A 14,979-nucleotide genomic window follows, 5' to 3' on the forward strand; every position below is an offset into this window, starting at 1 on the left:
GATTGTCGGTATTAAACCTTGCATGAGTTATGTCTAGAAACCAAACGTTATATATATATATATACTATTTCGATATAGCTTATCTCGACTTGCTCAGTCCTCTCACGGCAGTTAGCCAATTACAAACATAGTTCAAGAAGTTTTATTGACTTAGATGACAGGTAAGATGCAGACAGAAATGTGAAACAACCCTAATTTTATTATGGATAGATTTTATAAGATTTTTAGAATCAAGTGAACATGGAATCAGTCATGGACTAAGTAAAACAACAGTCTAATATTACACAAGTCAAAAATAATAAAAAGAAAGAACTAGACGTCAATGCATATTCACATCACGGAAAATATTCACAAAAATTATATGTAAAGTAAAACAAAAAGGAAAATTATTTGAATTAGCCAATATTTTCTATGAAAAAAGTTAATGCTTTAAAGAATGATCTACTTGGCTTCAACAACTCACTTTCATGTTTGTTACTACTAGAGACTACATGAAATATAAAATTTAGTGATGACATTCCTGGCAGCTTCTACAGCTTTCGGAGTTGCGACCTAAATTTCAGTGACAACTGACAAACCTCAATAGTCGCCACCAAAATCTATTTGTGGCGCATTTGTCTATTTATGTCTGCGATTATGGTCATCACAACTGCTAATAATAATAACAATAATAATACAACAAGGGTGACTGCATATTCATATTGGTCTTAGCTTGGTGAATTTATTTTATAAAAATAAAAATAAAAATAAAATTATTTGGATTAGCCAATATTTTCTCTGAGAAAAGTAATGTTTTAAAGAATAATTTATTTGGCTTCAACAAGTCACTTTCATGTTTTTTGTTGTTAAATCACTATGTGAATGAATATTTTCGTGGTGACTTCCAAAGTCGCAACCAAAAGTATTACTATATGTCGCCCTCTGTAGTTGTGACTAAAGTTCAAGTGACGACTTTTTGTGGCGACTCTTTGGTCGCCAGCAAAAGTACGAAGTTTTAGTGACTGTGGCGACTCTTTTGTCGCCATCAAAAGTACTGCTATATATGTCGCCTTATGAAAGTTCAGATATAATAATCTAGTATACAGACAAGAAATTTTGGAGTCATTCCGAAAATTAAAATTTTAAAGGATGACTGGTATAATACATTTACCAGATAGGAAGTTGAGATGCAGTAAGAAATCTAAAAAATTGAGAACTTTGTTAGAAAGCAAGTGTAATTATTAAGTGGGAGCTAGACTTAGCCACTTGATGTGTAGCTGTGCTCTTACCTCTATGACATTCATTCATGTATATCTCCTATGTGCTTTTACATTTTTGAGTGCCTGCAATGTCAAATGAAGAATTTCATGAATCCATTCATTGTACAAAGGCCATCAAGTTATCTTTCCAGATACTCCGCTGATTGGGAAATTGTATATTAACTAAGGAATCTTTGCATTTGACCTTATATATTGTCATGATCCGCTTAGAATCACCTGAATGGGATTTATTTCTATACATTTCATTGCCTGTTCCATTGTCTTGAATAAACCAATCCTTGAATGACTATTAGTCTTCGTCAATACTTACAATTTCAAAATATGAACATCAGTTTTCGTCACCTGCCAACTCGATAAATAAATCTTATCCGGCCCACTACTGTTACCGGTTTGATTAAGTCATTAAACATGTTTAATATTTAGAATTTGCAAAAAACAAAAGTATCCAAAAATTCCGCAAAAGGGAAAAAATATTATTGTTTCATTCCAAAAGGACTTTGGTGTTATTGATGTCCATTTGGGGTTATGAGCCTTGGAATTTGTTCGTATCATGATTTATGACTTGTACGTAAAGTTTGGCATCATTCCGGAATGTTTAAGTGTAATTTGGACGCGTTCGTCGAAGTTTGAAGGTTTTAAGGTTTAAAGAAAGGTTTTGATCGTCGATTCATAGTTTTGATGATGTTTGAAGTGATTTGATGCCTAGAGCGGGACCATATTAAGTTATGTAACTGGTTGGTATGATTGGATGGGGTCCCGGGAGGCCTCGGGTGTGTTTCGAGATGGTTTCGGACCAAGTTTGGAGGATTTGCTGTTGCTGGTGTTTGGTTTTGTTCTTCATGAACGTGAAGGGATTCACGCGTTTGCGAAGAAGTATTTTAAGGAATGCTGGATTTTCTCATCACGAACGTGACACAGGGGTCATGAACGCAGAAAAGGAGCCGAGGCAACCTACGCAAACATGACATGGAGGCCGCGAATGCGTAGAAGAAAGGGGAGCTGGGCCTGGAGCAGTTAAGGCTTCACAAACGCGGCCCGTTGGTCGCGAATGCGTAGATGAATTTTGGAGACAGTGATTTTAGCCTTCGCGATCGCGAAGATGCTCCCGCGATCGCGAAGAAGAACGTGCGTGGACTGACTTGATTTTTTACATGATTTGGCCCATTTTCTTTCATTTTTACTTAGTTGGGGCGATGTTTGGAGAGTTTCAAGGGGATAGTTTTGTCATCTATGGCAAGGTAAGTAATTCCCACATAATATTAGTGAAATACATGGATTATATGTGGATTTAAACATAATAATTTGTGAAAATTATGAGATTTTAAGAGAAAAATAATTTTGGATTTTTACCACGCTTTTGGAAATGAAATTAGGAATAAATCATATATTTAAGTTTGTAATGTTATGGGTAAAGTTTATCTTCGAAAATTTTAGAATCCGAGCACGTGGGCTCGAGGGTTGACTTTATTAACTTTTCGAGTTGAGTTGGGAATTGTTATTAATTGATTAATTATAAGCATTGGAGTAAGAATGCAATATAATTGCACTACAGGAAAGTTTTAGTACAACATAGCAGAAAACGGTCAGAAGCTATTGATTGAAACGGCAGACGATTTTATCAATCAGATGGGAAAAAAAAGAATAAGAATTAAAATCTTACCTTATATTAATTCTGTATCTACATTGTCAAGCTCTCTGGGTTCTCGACAATCTTTGAGAACGTTTGAAGGAAGGCTGCCAAGTCAGCACCATAAATAATCCGGTGATCTGCCGTGACATTCACCTGTATAACATAATAAGAAGGTTATGTTAAGAACGTTACGTCAAGCAATTTTATAGCAGGGCCTCGGTTAAGCTTCAAAGCCACGCCTTTACTTTACATTCAAATGATTAATTACAATATCAGTAGTTGTACTCTCTTTCAAGCAAGCAACACGGCACACAAAGAAAACACACAAAGAAATAGACAGAAAAAGGTTGGAGCCAGCATAAAATTGGACTGTACCAAAGAGCCAAATATCATTGCACTCATGCCTAAGTTTGCAGTTCGAGAAGACTCCATTGAAGAAGCAGAGATATAGGACTCATCCAAGAAATGTACAAGCACAAGGAATAACCAATTAATAAATGGTCTGATGAATCGGTGAACCAACAAGACTACAGTGCTATATCTTCTAGCTTTATGTATATACAGGATGAGTCTAAAGTGCAATTAGACAGGACTAGATGTCTAATCGATGACAATTCAAATATCTAGACTCCGCCATTTCAAAAGATAGAAGAATATGTAACGTACATAACTGACCATAGTATGACCAGAATTGAGAAAATGCTACAGGAATGCTATACGATATGAAAATACCTCTCCAAATAAGAGGAAAGCTCTACATAGAGGAGACTATCAATACTATATGGGAATGTGTTTCTCACCTCTGATGGCCACCATCACTTACTACAAGGTGATTATTGTAGAAATTAATGTTAAGATGGATGCATGATGATACAAGATTATATTATATCAAAATGACCACATGAAATAGAAGGTGCAAATAGCGTTCAGACACCACATAAGGGATAAATAGAAACTCCTCAAAGGAGCTAAAATGTGAGAGCAAATAATAGATTCCTAAAATTTGGAGAACTGCAATATGCATACAATGCTAACCCCTACTACATCTGTAGTAGGTTAGCAAAACCCATATATATATATATATATATATATATATATATATATATATATATATTATTTTTCACTTTCACTTTTATTTTGTTTTTGTAATGACCATGATATGAGTTGAGCTTAAAGAAAGAAGTAAGGATCCATATCGCTGACCCCAACTTGTTTGGGACTGAGGCGTAGTTGTAATAACTTAAGCAATCATAAGGCCACTGATTTCACTGGTACAGGAACTGATCATATATTTACACAAATGCGGAGCAGACCATGGACCATGATCACGATATAAATAAAGGAATTAGTGAAAAAATCTGAGCACTCTACCAAACACATTTAGGCTATGAGTGGACTAGCCCAAGAACGTTATAGACCTCTCTGGACGCCCTTTTACAATTCATGTAGGACAACTATGTAATAAAACAGATAAGAATAGGAATGAAGTAGAAGAAAAGCAGGGATATGTCAGGATGAATGTGGGTGATAGATCTTTGAGGATATCTCATTGATAACACTTCAGTATTTCATAAACTCAATGTGTAATTTTCAGAGAATCAGAATTTTAATTAGAAGTTAACAAGTGGAAACAATATACAAAACAAACGAACAAAGTTTATTGAAAAAGAATTTAAATAATGAAACAAGATATGAGACCCAAAATAGAAGAAAGAAATACAAGGATAAAGCAGTTATCATTAAAATCCTCTCAAAGCCACCAAACGTTGAAGAAAAACAAGTAACAGGATTTTTTATTGCAATCACCTGAAGGAAGGCCAAGGCTTCTTAGATCTCAATAGGCAAATGGTGAAAGTAATACGTTCTGTTTTCCAACTTTCAACATTCAAGGGGAAAATATAGTAATGGCTTTCACCACAATTTAGATCAAAACTAAACGAATTTAGTTTTTGTGATGGGTCATGCAAGTTATGCGAGAAACTTATATAAAATAAGAGCGAGTATTTATATAACTAAAACTTGTTTTGTGATTTTGCATCTCCTCCAACTAAACACTCTCTAACCCGACCAACAAAAGAGAGGAAGAAACAAAGGTTTTTCATGATTGACTTCATCAATTGTTTTCATTATTAAAACTAGCAGTTGCAACAGCTTGAACACGAGAACTGGATACAAGACATACCAGCATCTTATTTTTGACAGAGAAGAAACCTTCAGAGTCAGAGACAACAGTTGGTTTTGATGCTCCAACAGCCATAATAGCCCCCTGAACATTATCCCAGTTTCAGAATAGTTGCTACTTCATAAGAACTGAATGACTTGTAAACAGAAATAGAAGAAAATGCTACATCTAATTTCTAACCTGGCCAGGAGGAAGAATAGCATCAAATCTGTCCACACCAAACATGCCTAAGTTGGACAACGTGAAAGTCCCTGAAAACAAAACCTTTCAATGTCAGTACTCCAAGATCTCATTGGATGAATTAGCTACAGAGGTACACATTTAAAGACAAATAAAACAAATTGTTACCTGAATTGTACTCGTGTGGCTGAAGTTGCTTAGCCCTAGCCTTGTCTACCAATTCCTTCCACTTTTGAGACAATAGATAAAGATCCAACTACACCAAGGTAACAAAATGATAAGCATTCTACCACTAAACTATACATCTTTCTCGACCTCACTTGTGAATATAACCAACCCATGCAAAGAGAATGTTGCTTCATTTAGAAATAGAGAATGTAATTACGCTACCTTGTCAGCATCCTGAAGCACTGGGGTGATCAATCCACCATTAATTGCCACAGCAACAGCAATATTTATACTGCTATTATAAGTAAAGCTCTTTCCGTCTTTACAAGTGGCGTTCACAACAGGATGTTGAGCCAGGGCCATTGCTGCAGCTTTAGCTAACAGTGCAGTCATTGTAACACCTTTTGGCTTAACCTGTTATTAATTGAATTTCAAAGCATGTCAAGCCCCAGAATGTAAATGCAAATAGGTATCAGTTCATTTGCCATTTCTATGAAATTCCCACCACAGCATTTGATGCATCAACATAAATAGATGAACTTACCTTTTCATACAGCGCATCGAGGGCGTTCGTACTAACTGGATATCCAACACGGAATGTGGGAATAGAGAGGCTCTCCATCATATTCTTTGATACTGCAATTTGCATTGTGGTGAAAGGAACAAGGGTCGACCCTGGAATGTCAGTTGGAGACGCTTTTGCAGCCGGGATCGGAGGAGCAGCTACTGCAGTGGCAGCGGGAATGCTTTTAGGAGTAATCCCTGCGGCCTTCTCGACATCCTCTGGGGTAATCCGTCCAAATGCCCCCGTCCCAGTCACTTTATTGATATCAACTTTGTGCTGCTTCGCTAACTTCTTCGCATAAGGCGTGGCGACAATCTTAATTTGTCCATCAGGAGGAGCAACTTTGGGGGCAGCTGCAGCTGCAGCATCACTGGTAGTGGTAGCAGCCGGAGAGGTTTCTAGTTTGGATTGGCCTTTGGCTCTAATTTTGGCTTCGGCAATTTCATCTTCAGTCTCAGCTAAGAGCCCAATAGGAGCGCCAACAGGAGCGGTCTCGCCGTCGTTGACAACGATAGCAGCGAGAATGCCACCGTAGAATGTCTCAACGTCCATGTCAGCTTTATCAGATTCGACGACCACTACAGATTCTCCTTTGGAGAGGACGTCACCCTCGGACTTAGTCCAGGAGACAATTTTGCCTTCGGTCATGGTAGAACTGAGAGCGGGCATGAAAATCTCACGGATCTTCGATTGGACAGAGGGGAGTTTGTATTGGCGAGGGAATGCCGCCGCCGCCGCCGCCGCCGCGGCGGAAGATCGGAGGGAAGAAGGAGAAGAGATTGTGGAGGAGAATGAGAGAGCCGGCGACTTGGATTGGACAACCGACGCCATTGGAAATGCCGAAGTGGTTTAGAGGAATTAATTGGTTAAGCTCTTATATGTGAAGAAGAGAAAGAAGAGTGGCCTGAAAAGGGGCGGAGAAGACAAGGAACAGTTATTTCGTTTGGACATTACATTTGAGTAATTTCAACTATATTCTTAGATGTGAATTTTTTTCTTTAATTTATAGAAATCTTTTAAAAATTTTACTTTGGAATTGCATGACTTTCATTTTCTTTGTTGTAATTTACTTTTGCTGCATTTCAAGTTGAGTTTTTCATTGATGAGTTTCATTACTATCATCAAAGAGTGTGGTGATATAATTGAAATTGAGAACACTTTGGTAAGGAGCGTTTTCATAATAAGAGTTTACGCGCACTCCGTTGTTACATTTGCGGCAATTTCTACCGTTGCCACCAAAAGTAGTGCAATATGACCCCTTGCATATCAATGAGGACCTCAATAGTCGCCAATAAAAGTAGTGTTATACGTACCTAAAATCTATTTTGTGACGTATTTGTCTATTTTTGTGTTCAATTATAATCGTCATAACACCTAATAATAATAACAATGATAATACAATATAGGCGAATGCACATTCATATTGGTCCAAGCTTGGTGGAAAAAATTACATAGAAATTATATGCAAAATAAATTTAAAAATAAGAATTATTTGAAAATATATATTTTAAAGAACAATTTATTTGGCTTCAACAACTCACTTTCATATTTATTGATGTTAAAGCACTATGTGAATAAAGTTTTTCGTGGTGGCTTTTAGTCGCCACTACAAGTAAAGCTAGTTAAACGACCTAATAAGTTTCGGGATGACTTTTGGTGGCGACTACCACAGTCGTCACTCGCCACCAACAGTATTACTATATATGACAATTTTTGTAGTTGCGATCACAGTTTTAGGGACAATTATTTATCGCGACACATTAGTTGCCACCAAAATACTGCCTTGTCACCCCTCAAGAGCAAAGTTTTAGTGACGACTCTTATGAGAGAATTCTAGCATATTTGACATCTCGACAGGTTATAATAATTAATACTTATGAAAAACAAACCAGTATATAAGCTTAGTTCATTGTCTAAATTTGTTAACCATAACTTTTAGCATTATTTAATTATTGCTTTATTTATTTTGCAAATTAATCAAAATCATACTATATGTATCTAAAATTATTTTGTGGCGCATTTTATTATTTATGTGGCTAACTTAGTCGCCACAGCAACTAATAATAAAACAATAATAATGTAACAGGGGCAAATGTGGACTTTTCACAGTGTTTTTTTGTTAAGCATAGTAATGATAATCTACCTGTCTATTCAGCAAATAAATAGTAATTCTTTTTATTAATATGTTTACATGTATGATGTTGGATCAACAATAATGATTTTTCTTTAGACTTGAGATAATACAGTGACTTAGAAAACAGGTAAGATGCAAATGGAAATGTGAAACATTACCCTAATTTTCTTATGTATAGATTTTATAAGATTTTTAGAATCAACTGAACATAGAATCAGTCATGAACTAAGTAAAACAAATAACAAACTAAGTAAAACAAATAACAGTTATGTCTCAATCCCAAGCAAGTTACAATCAATTATTGAATCGCCACTATCCATATTGCTCAATTCAAGCTCATCTCAATCTAATATTACATAAGTTAAAAATAATAATAATAAAAAAGAACTAGACGTTCTTTATATTTTCTACAGGCAGCCGAAGTTAAAGTCCAGGCAGAAAAATTGAATAAAAGAGAGCATAATATAGTTATAGTCCTCCTAATCCCATTCCTGAGTAAATTTCACAGGTAAAATGGTATAACTCTGCCAATGGAATGGCATCTTATTTATCAATCCACAAAGTTCTGGCGCAATTTCCTCCTCTATATGCAGACCTATCAGGAAAACAAAAGAAGAGTAAAGGAAAGAACTATGATTATTACAAAAGCAACATACCGATATGAAAACTTTAATGAATGAAGGGGATAATTAGATGGTTGTACGGGATGCGGACCAAAGGCAAGGGGGTTGAAAATCAGGTTCCAAAATGTTGGGGAGCGAGCGTGAGCTATGGTAATAATCGTGAGTATTAAAGAGTGAAGATTGGTGAGAAGAAGTGGTGTCGAGAAGGATTTTTTGTGCTATACAAGAAGAACATCTTAGTAGATTATATCAAACGGAGTCACAACTAAATCCCTGTAAGAAAAAAGATAAGTTTCGGATCAGAAAAAAGGTACACTTAAATCTTCGCTTTCAGAAGTCTAGCTTTCAGCTCCTCAGCCACAGCGTCGATGAACTCTTCAGTGTTCACATATTGATGTCTAGCAACCCTATATGGTTTCAATAGAGTAAGTTATAGCAATGACAGCAAAAAGGGTTAACTTCAGATCAGAAAAAATACTATGAATAAGAAAGAGTAAAAGAGCTCACTTGGATCCGTGGACAATAAGTGCTAAATCTTTGGTCATTTTTCCATTCTCCACCGCACCAATGCAAGCTGCTTCTAGTTTCTTGGTGAAATCCAAGAGTGCAGCATTGTTGTCCAACTTTGCCCTGTTCAAAATACATGATTATTTGTTCAGTAATGCTATCATTAAAAATCTAACCAAAGCAATTTTTTTTTTCTTAATAACGGAGAAATCCGCGAGCGTCAGTGGTGCATCGCAACTCGATGGATAATGCACCTGACCCTCTACCCTTCTCCACTTAAACACCAGGTGTGCGTCTAACCCACACATCATATACTACGCTCTTACCACCAGGCCAAAGCGTTAGGACTCTAAGCATAGCAAATTAAGTACCAAAAATGTCCTACCTATGTGCAAGTCCACGAGTCCAAGCAAAAATCGAGGCAATGCTGTTCGTGCTGGTTTCACCTCCTTTTTGATGAACCCTGTAGTGCCGTGTCACAGTTCCATGGGCTGCTTCTGACTCTATGGTCTTTCCATCTGGACATATCTGAACCAAATATTCCAACCAAATTAGAATCCAAAATAAGGTCGCACATTAGCAGTGACGACAAAATGATCAAATGAATGATAAGCCTTATTTTCTAGAAAACTTAAAATTTCTATATCTAAGAGACGATCTCTCAACCAATAATTACATGAATCACGAGGTAAAAAAGCATTAAAAATCAAAGAAACTAGCTGAAGGGAAAAGTGGAAGCAGATAGAGAACATACCAGAATCGATGTCATCAATCCAAGGGATCCGAATCCTGTTCAAGTAATAAACAATTTAAGAATAATTACAAGCTCATACGAGCACAAAAGTAGGAAGCAAAAGGGAAAATTAAACAAGTATCTTTTATGCGTACTAGATAGATAACGTTTACCAAGTTGGCCGCGCATACCTTGTGCTAAGAAATCACTTTGTACATCCCCGTCATAGTTTTTGCACGCCCATACATAACCACCATCACTTTTTAAAGCATAAGCAACCATATCATCGATGAGGCGATGTTCATACCTATTTTTACGAATTCAAGCATTTAACCATCTCTGTCATTTACAATCATTAACAAGAACCAGTTGTTGGAAATGAAAAGTTGGGTGCTTTACCAGATTCCAGCTTCCTCAAACTTTATTTTCCAATTTGACTCATAAACTTCCTGGAATATGTCCTTGAATCTTCAGAAAAGATCATAAAAATCAGAAGAGAAACCAAAATAAAAAGGGAGGGTGGGGAAGCAAAAATCCTATTTAATTGGTGAATGTACAAAGAAAATAGAATCAGAGAAATGGCTAGTTGTACCTTCCATCATATTTCTTAAGGATGGTATTCTTTGTGCTAAGATAGAGCGGCCATTTCTTTTGGTACGCCATGTTCATAGAAGCTTCAGCAAAAGAGCGAATAGACTTCACACAAAGAAAAAAGCAGCACAAGATGAGTCCATCCAGCGTAATCTACTTATCTATTTTAGGTACACTCAAAAGTTTTGCTAAAAACAAACCTCATCTGTGTTGTACATGGACAGAGCTACTCCACCAGCACCAGTGAAGTTGTAAACCTCAAACTCGGTCTTTTCATCCTTCCCTTCTGGTACTACAATCAGGTTCAGTACAATATCTCAGCAACATTTTCTAACAGAATCACCGAAAGTTGTAAACGAACTTGAACCAATTTACTCGTAGCCAAACTAGAGTAGAACAAACAAATATCTAGCAAATCTCCGAAATCATACAGGTTTATGCAACTACAGAGATGAGCAAAAACTTTACCAAATACTAGTTTTAGTTTTCCAGGTCCTTGAATTACTGTATCAGTAGCTCGATATTGATCACCAAAAGCATGTCTTCCAATGCATATTGGTTTTGACCAACCTGATGTCAGCTTAATCTATGTAAGTCGAAGACAGTATTAAGCGAACAAATAACAAATATATAACTGCAGGAAGTAAAATATACCTGGGACAAGTCGGGGAACGTTTTTGCAAAGGATTGGTTCCCTGAACACGGTACCTGCAACAAAAACCAATAAGCATCGCTACCTTCAATTCTAACATACAATGATATCACCTACCAAAATTGGCAAGTGAAGATGGAGATTTACCATTCAGAATGTTCCTGATTGTCCCGTTTGGGCTCTTCCACATATGCTTCAAGTTAAACTCCTTCATACGGCCCTCATCTGCAAATGCCATTCACATCTAACTATAATCCAAGTCCAACTTCTTATTATATTATCCATTTGTCAAATTTTATATGTTAAACAACTTATGATTTTCTCAAACTTTCTTACATGCTTTTAAGTTGTATTTTATAGTTCCTTGATGTAGGTTCTAAACACGTAAATTTTATTTAAAAAAAAGAAAAGATGTCTGATATCACACTGAAATTAGATGGTTTTACCCTTGTACTCTGAATACCATTATTAGTACAAAACCAGCAGGTTATTCAAATGATAAAAAATCGCAGGCAAAAAAGCAAGCACCTGGAGTGATGGTCGCGCACTTAATTGCTACATTATACCTGCAATTTTTATTAGTTAAAAAAATAATAAGGCTGGGCATATAAAGAGAAAACGTTCAGTAATCCATGGAAAGATTAGGACAAGACAGTGTATGAGCTTGCTCCTAAAACAGCTATTCTTTCATTAAGTAGAAACTAAAAGATAGAAAGAAATGAATACATACTTCAAAGTAGCCTCAGCACTTTCAATTGTAACCTTGTCATCTGTAGCATCACGGTGAGGAAGACCAAGATCGAAGTATTTTATATCCAACTCCACAAAGGGAAAGATGAGCTAAAGCATAAAAGAGAATTCATATATCAGCAACTGTGAAATTAACACGAGAGGATAAACACGAAAATTTTACTGCCATCTACATAAGGGAAAACAACTTGTTACCTTGTCCTTAATTAATTTCCAAATTACACGCGTCATTTCATCTCCTGCATCACATAGCCAGGAAGAGCAACATAAGAAAAGGAAAAAATACATTTCTTGATAGTTAAGAAGAACCAATGAGTAATGTGGTGGACCAAACTAATTTATCAGACATAACGCACAATGTGAACTCTTATTGTTTTTTCTACTTTTATCATACTTTGTAGGTTGATTATCATTTCATCATGCTCCTTTTCTACGACAATACTCAAAATTTTCAGCCCCATTGGAGATGAACTTAATCTTCACTTACAAAATTTACCATGAAAACCCAGATTTGGTGGATTATCACTAACAAGAGTTCAGAAGTTAAAACATTTTTTAAAAGGAATTAGAGCACTTGTATTCTTCTAGCCAATTAGTATGCACATGAGCAACAACAAGGTCGAAAAGCCCCACCAGACAATAGCGGAATATTGCATAAAAATGCAAAAAGATTCCAGAGATATTTTTTCCAGAGGTTAATATAGAGACCCTCTGTTACACTCTAGGCAAATACCACACTGACAAAACAGAGAAGAGATACTGGGTATAGAGGTTAATATAGAGACCCTCTGTTACACTCTAGGCAAATACCACACTGACAAAACAGAGAAGAGATACTGGGTATATACAGAAGCAAGCCTTAGATCCTAGTGACGCGTTTAATAGTTGTGTGGGCTTAGGCCCAAAATGGACAATATAGTGAACTAGGCTGTCACATATGGTATCAGAGGAACTCCGCATGCAACCTTAAGCAGTGGTGGGGTAAACCTTAGTAAGAGCCTAACGCGAGGTGTATGTAACACCTTGGGCCAATCCCACATTAACAAAACACAGAGAGATGTTGATATATAGAGAAACAGGCCTTAGACCCTAGTGATGTAAACCAAAGGGACCAGACTGCCACGGTCGAGGACGTGGTGGAAGCTAAACGAATGCCAATCTCGAGCAGTTAGAACAAGTATGTGTATCAAACAACTCTCTACAAAGTTCGCTGATTACATACGGGATGTGGTTTAGGAGCCTGGGAGGCGTGATTCAATTTGGAGATGATGGTTAGTAAAGAAGCAGTGGCTAGGAGTAGTTCGACAGATAGAAATTTGGCGAGATACTTACTTCCTCATCTTCCTTTGTATTCCCATCCCCTTCTACCTTTCTTCATTATTTTTGCATTCAGTTGTATTACAGTATTACTTCTCCAGCCAATTGAATTTCCTTACTCTTAGTCAAGTACCTCCTACACCTACCGACGCATTTTAAAGCCGTTCAGACTTATGCTCAAAACAGACAATCTCACTAGTGGACTGAGCTGTTACACCTGTTCCACCCAAACAAAAAATAACACAAAAATCAATTCTTGAACAAGAACCAGTACATAATCTTATGAAATCACAACCTCTAAAAATTAGTGAGTATAGCGAATAAAAATGCAAAAAGGATTCCAGAGATATTCTTTTCTAGTACTTAAGAAGAAACCAATTTCCCCAGAAACAAGAAACATCATAAAAATCAATTCTTGAACTAAAATTAGTACATAATTAAGATATTTAGAAACAAGAAACAGCATAAAAATCAAGTCTTGAACTAAAATCAGTACATAATTAGGATATTACAGTTTACTGACACTAAAACAGTTCTTTGTACACATAAATTTCAAGAAATTTTAAAAAGTAACATACAAAGAGAAGATCAGATAATCAAATGAAAAAGAAGCATAAAGATCTAACCGTCCATTTCAACTATGGGATTAGCCACTTTGATCTTTTGAAAAGCCATTTCTTGTAAAGAATTGAGATTGAGAACTGGAAATTCTGGTGATATATGGAAATAAAGGGGTATAAAGTGTAATGGAGTTTGGTAAAGAAAGCTTCGTCGGCCAGAGAAGCTTGAATTGTAGTTGGGAAATTGAGTAGACAGTGTACTTTGGAGAGGTTGAAGTTTTGAAGGTAAGTGCGAAATTGACATAAAGACAAAAAAAGAGGACATTTTTGTAGGTACAGCTCAATGAATATTCAACTATTGGTCTTAACGACCTTACTCAGAATACAATACTAAGAGACCCTTTGGACATAAGAATCTTTTTATTTTTTTCAAAACATTTTTAATTTTTTTTTAAAATCAGTGTTTAGCCATAAAATTTTTAAGTTTTACTTAAAAAATAAATTTTGAAATTTTTTGCTTTTCAAAATTTTCATTCAAATCACTTACAAAATTTTAAAAATAACCCAAAATTATATTTATGTCCAAACACAACTCTAATTTTCAAATATCATTTTTACTTGAAAAAAAAAATCGCTTTCTTTTGAAATTTTACAATTCTTACGTCCAAACGTCCACTAATTCTTTTTCCGTAAAATTCCACTTACTAAATCAACCCAAAGAATACTGAACGTATCACACGCGATAGATATACATTTTTTAATTACTAATTATTTGGTACGCGTATTGCGTGTGTGCCCATATAAGTAAATACGATATTTTTAATATCACATATTCCATGCGGTCCACAATAAGTGATATTTTGACTTTTTTTGTGGTTCAAAATATCTAATTTTTCCATATTTCAAGAATAAATGAATTATTTTTTTCCTACATTGCCCGTGAAGTAAATAGTGTTGGAATATGTATTAGGAGTATTTATGTGAAGAGACAGCAAATGTTAATGTAGTCAATTTCATTGCTAATTAATGTTAAAAAGTGAATTTCTTATTCTGTGTGAAAATAACCAAAAAGTCACTTATTGTGGACCGGAGGGAGTAAATATTATATTGATAGTCATGTTTGAGTTA

The 14,979-nt window shown here is 35.8% G+C and overlaps 2 protein-coding genes across 5 annotated transcripts; both read right to left on the minus strand.

Moving 5' to 3' along the window:
* Positions 1-1,045: 1,045 nt before the first annotated feature.
* On the minus strand, positions 1,046-6,959 carry LOC104121152 (dihydrolipoyllysine-residue acetyltransferase component 4 of pyruvate dehydrogenase complex, chloroplastic-like). 2 transcript variants are annotated; one of them, XM_070175420.1, is made up of 7 exons: positions 5,964-6,957; positions 5,642-5,833; positions 5,420-5,507; positions 5,252-5,322; positions 5,072-5,155; positions 2,920-3,042; positions 1,046-1,322 (listed from the first exon to the last, which is right to left on the minus strand). In XM_070175420.1, exons 1-6 carry the CDS (start codon positions 6,813-6,815, stop codon positions 2,938-2,940), a joined length of 1,392 nt encoding a protein of 463 aa, XP_070031521.1. In that variant the 5' UTR covers positions 6,816-6,957; the 3' UTR covers positions 1,046-1,322; positions 2,920-2,937. The 2 variants fall into 2 exon arrangements, with proteins under 2 accessions (XP_070031521.1, XP_070031522.1); XM_070175421.1 differs by lacking the exon at positions 5,072-5,155 and having other exon boundaries at positions 5,964-6,959.
* Positions 6,960-8,344: 1,385 nt separating this feature from the next.
* LOC104121153 (isocitrate dehydrogenase [NADP]-like) lies at positions 8,345-14,164 on the minus strand. 3 transcript variants are annotated; one of them, XM_009633067.4, is made up of 17 exons: positions 13,918-14,150; positions 13,307-13,508; positions 12,170-12,213; positions 11,955-12,064; positions 11,753-11,790; positions 11,372-11,449; positions 11,227-11,280; positions 11,041-11,142; positions 10,773-10,864; positions 10,574-10,677; positions 10,381-10,449; positions 10,173-10,288; positions 10,003-10,037; positions 9,634-9,776; positions 9,249-9,371; positions 9,056-9,148; positions 8,345-8,713 (listed from the first exon to the last, which is right to left on the minus strand). In XM_009633067.4, the coding sequence occupies exons 3-16, from the start codon at positions 12,203-12,205 to the stop codon at positions 9,058-9,060; spliced, it is 1,191 nt and encodes a 396-aa protein (XP_009631362.1). In that variant the 5' UTR covers positions 12,206-12,213; positions 13,307-13,508; positions 13,918-14,150; the 3' UTR covers positions 8,345-8,713; positions 9,056-9,057. The 3 variants fall into 3 exon arrangements, with proteins under 3 accessions (XP_009631362.1, XP_009631361.4, XP_009631360.4); XM_009633066.4 differs by lacking the exon at positions 13,307-13,508 and having other exon boundaries at positions 10,773-10,858; positions 13,918-14,164; XM_009633065.4 differs by lacking the exon at positions 13,307-13,508 and having other exon boundaries at positions 13,918-14,164.
* Positions 14,165-14,979: the final 815 nt, after the last annotated feature.

The sequence above is a fragment of the Nicotiana tomentosiformis genome, chromosome 5 (assembly GCF_000390325.3).
Source record: "Nicotiana tomentosiformis chromosome 5, ASM39032v3, whole genome shotgun sequence".
NCBI classification, from domain to species: Eukaryota; Viridiplantae; Streptophyta; class Magnoliopsida; order Solanales; family Solanaceae; genus Nicotiana; species Nicotiana tomentosiformis.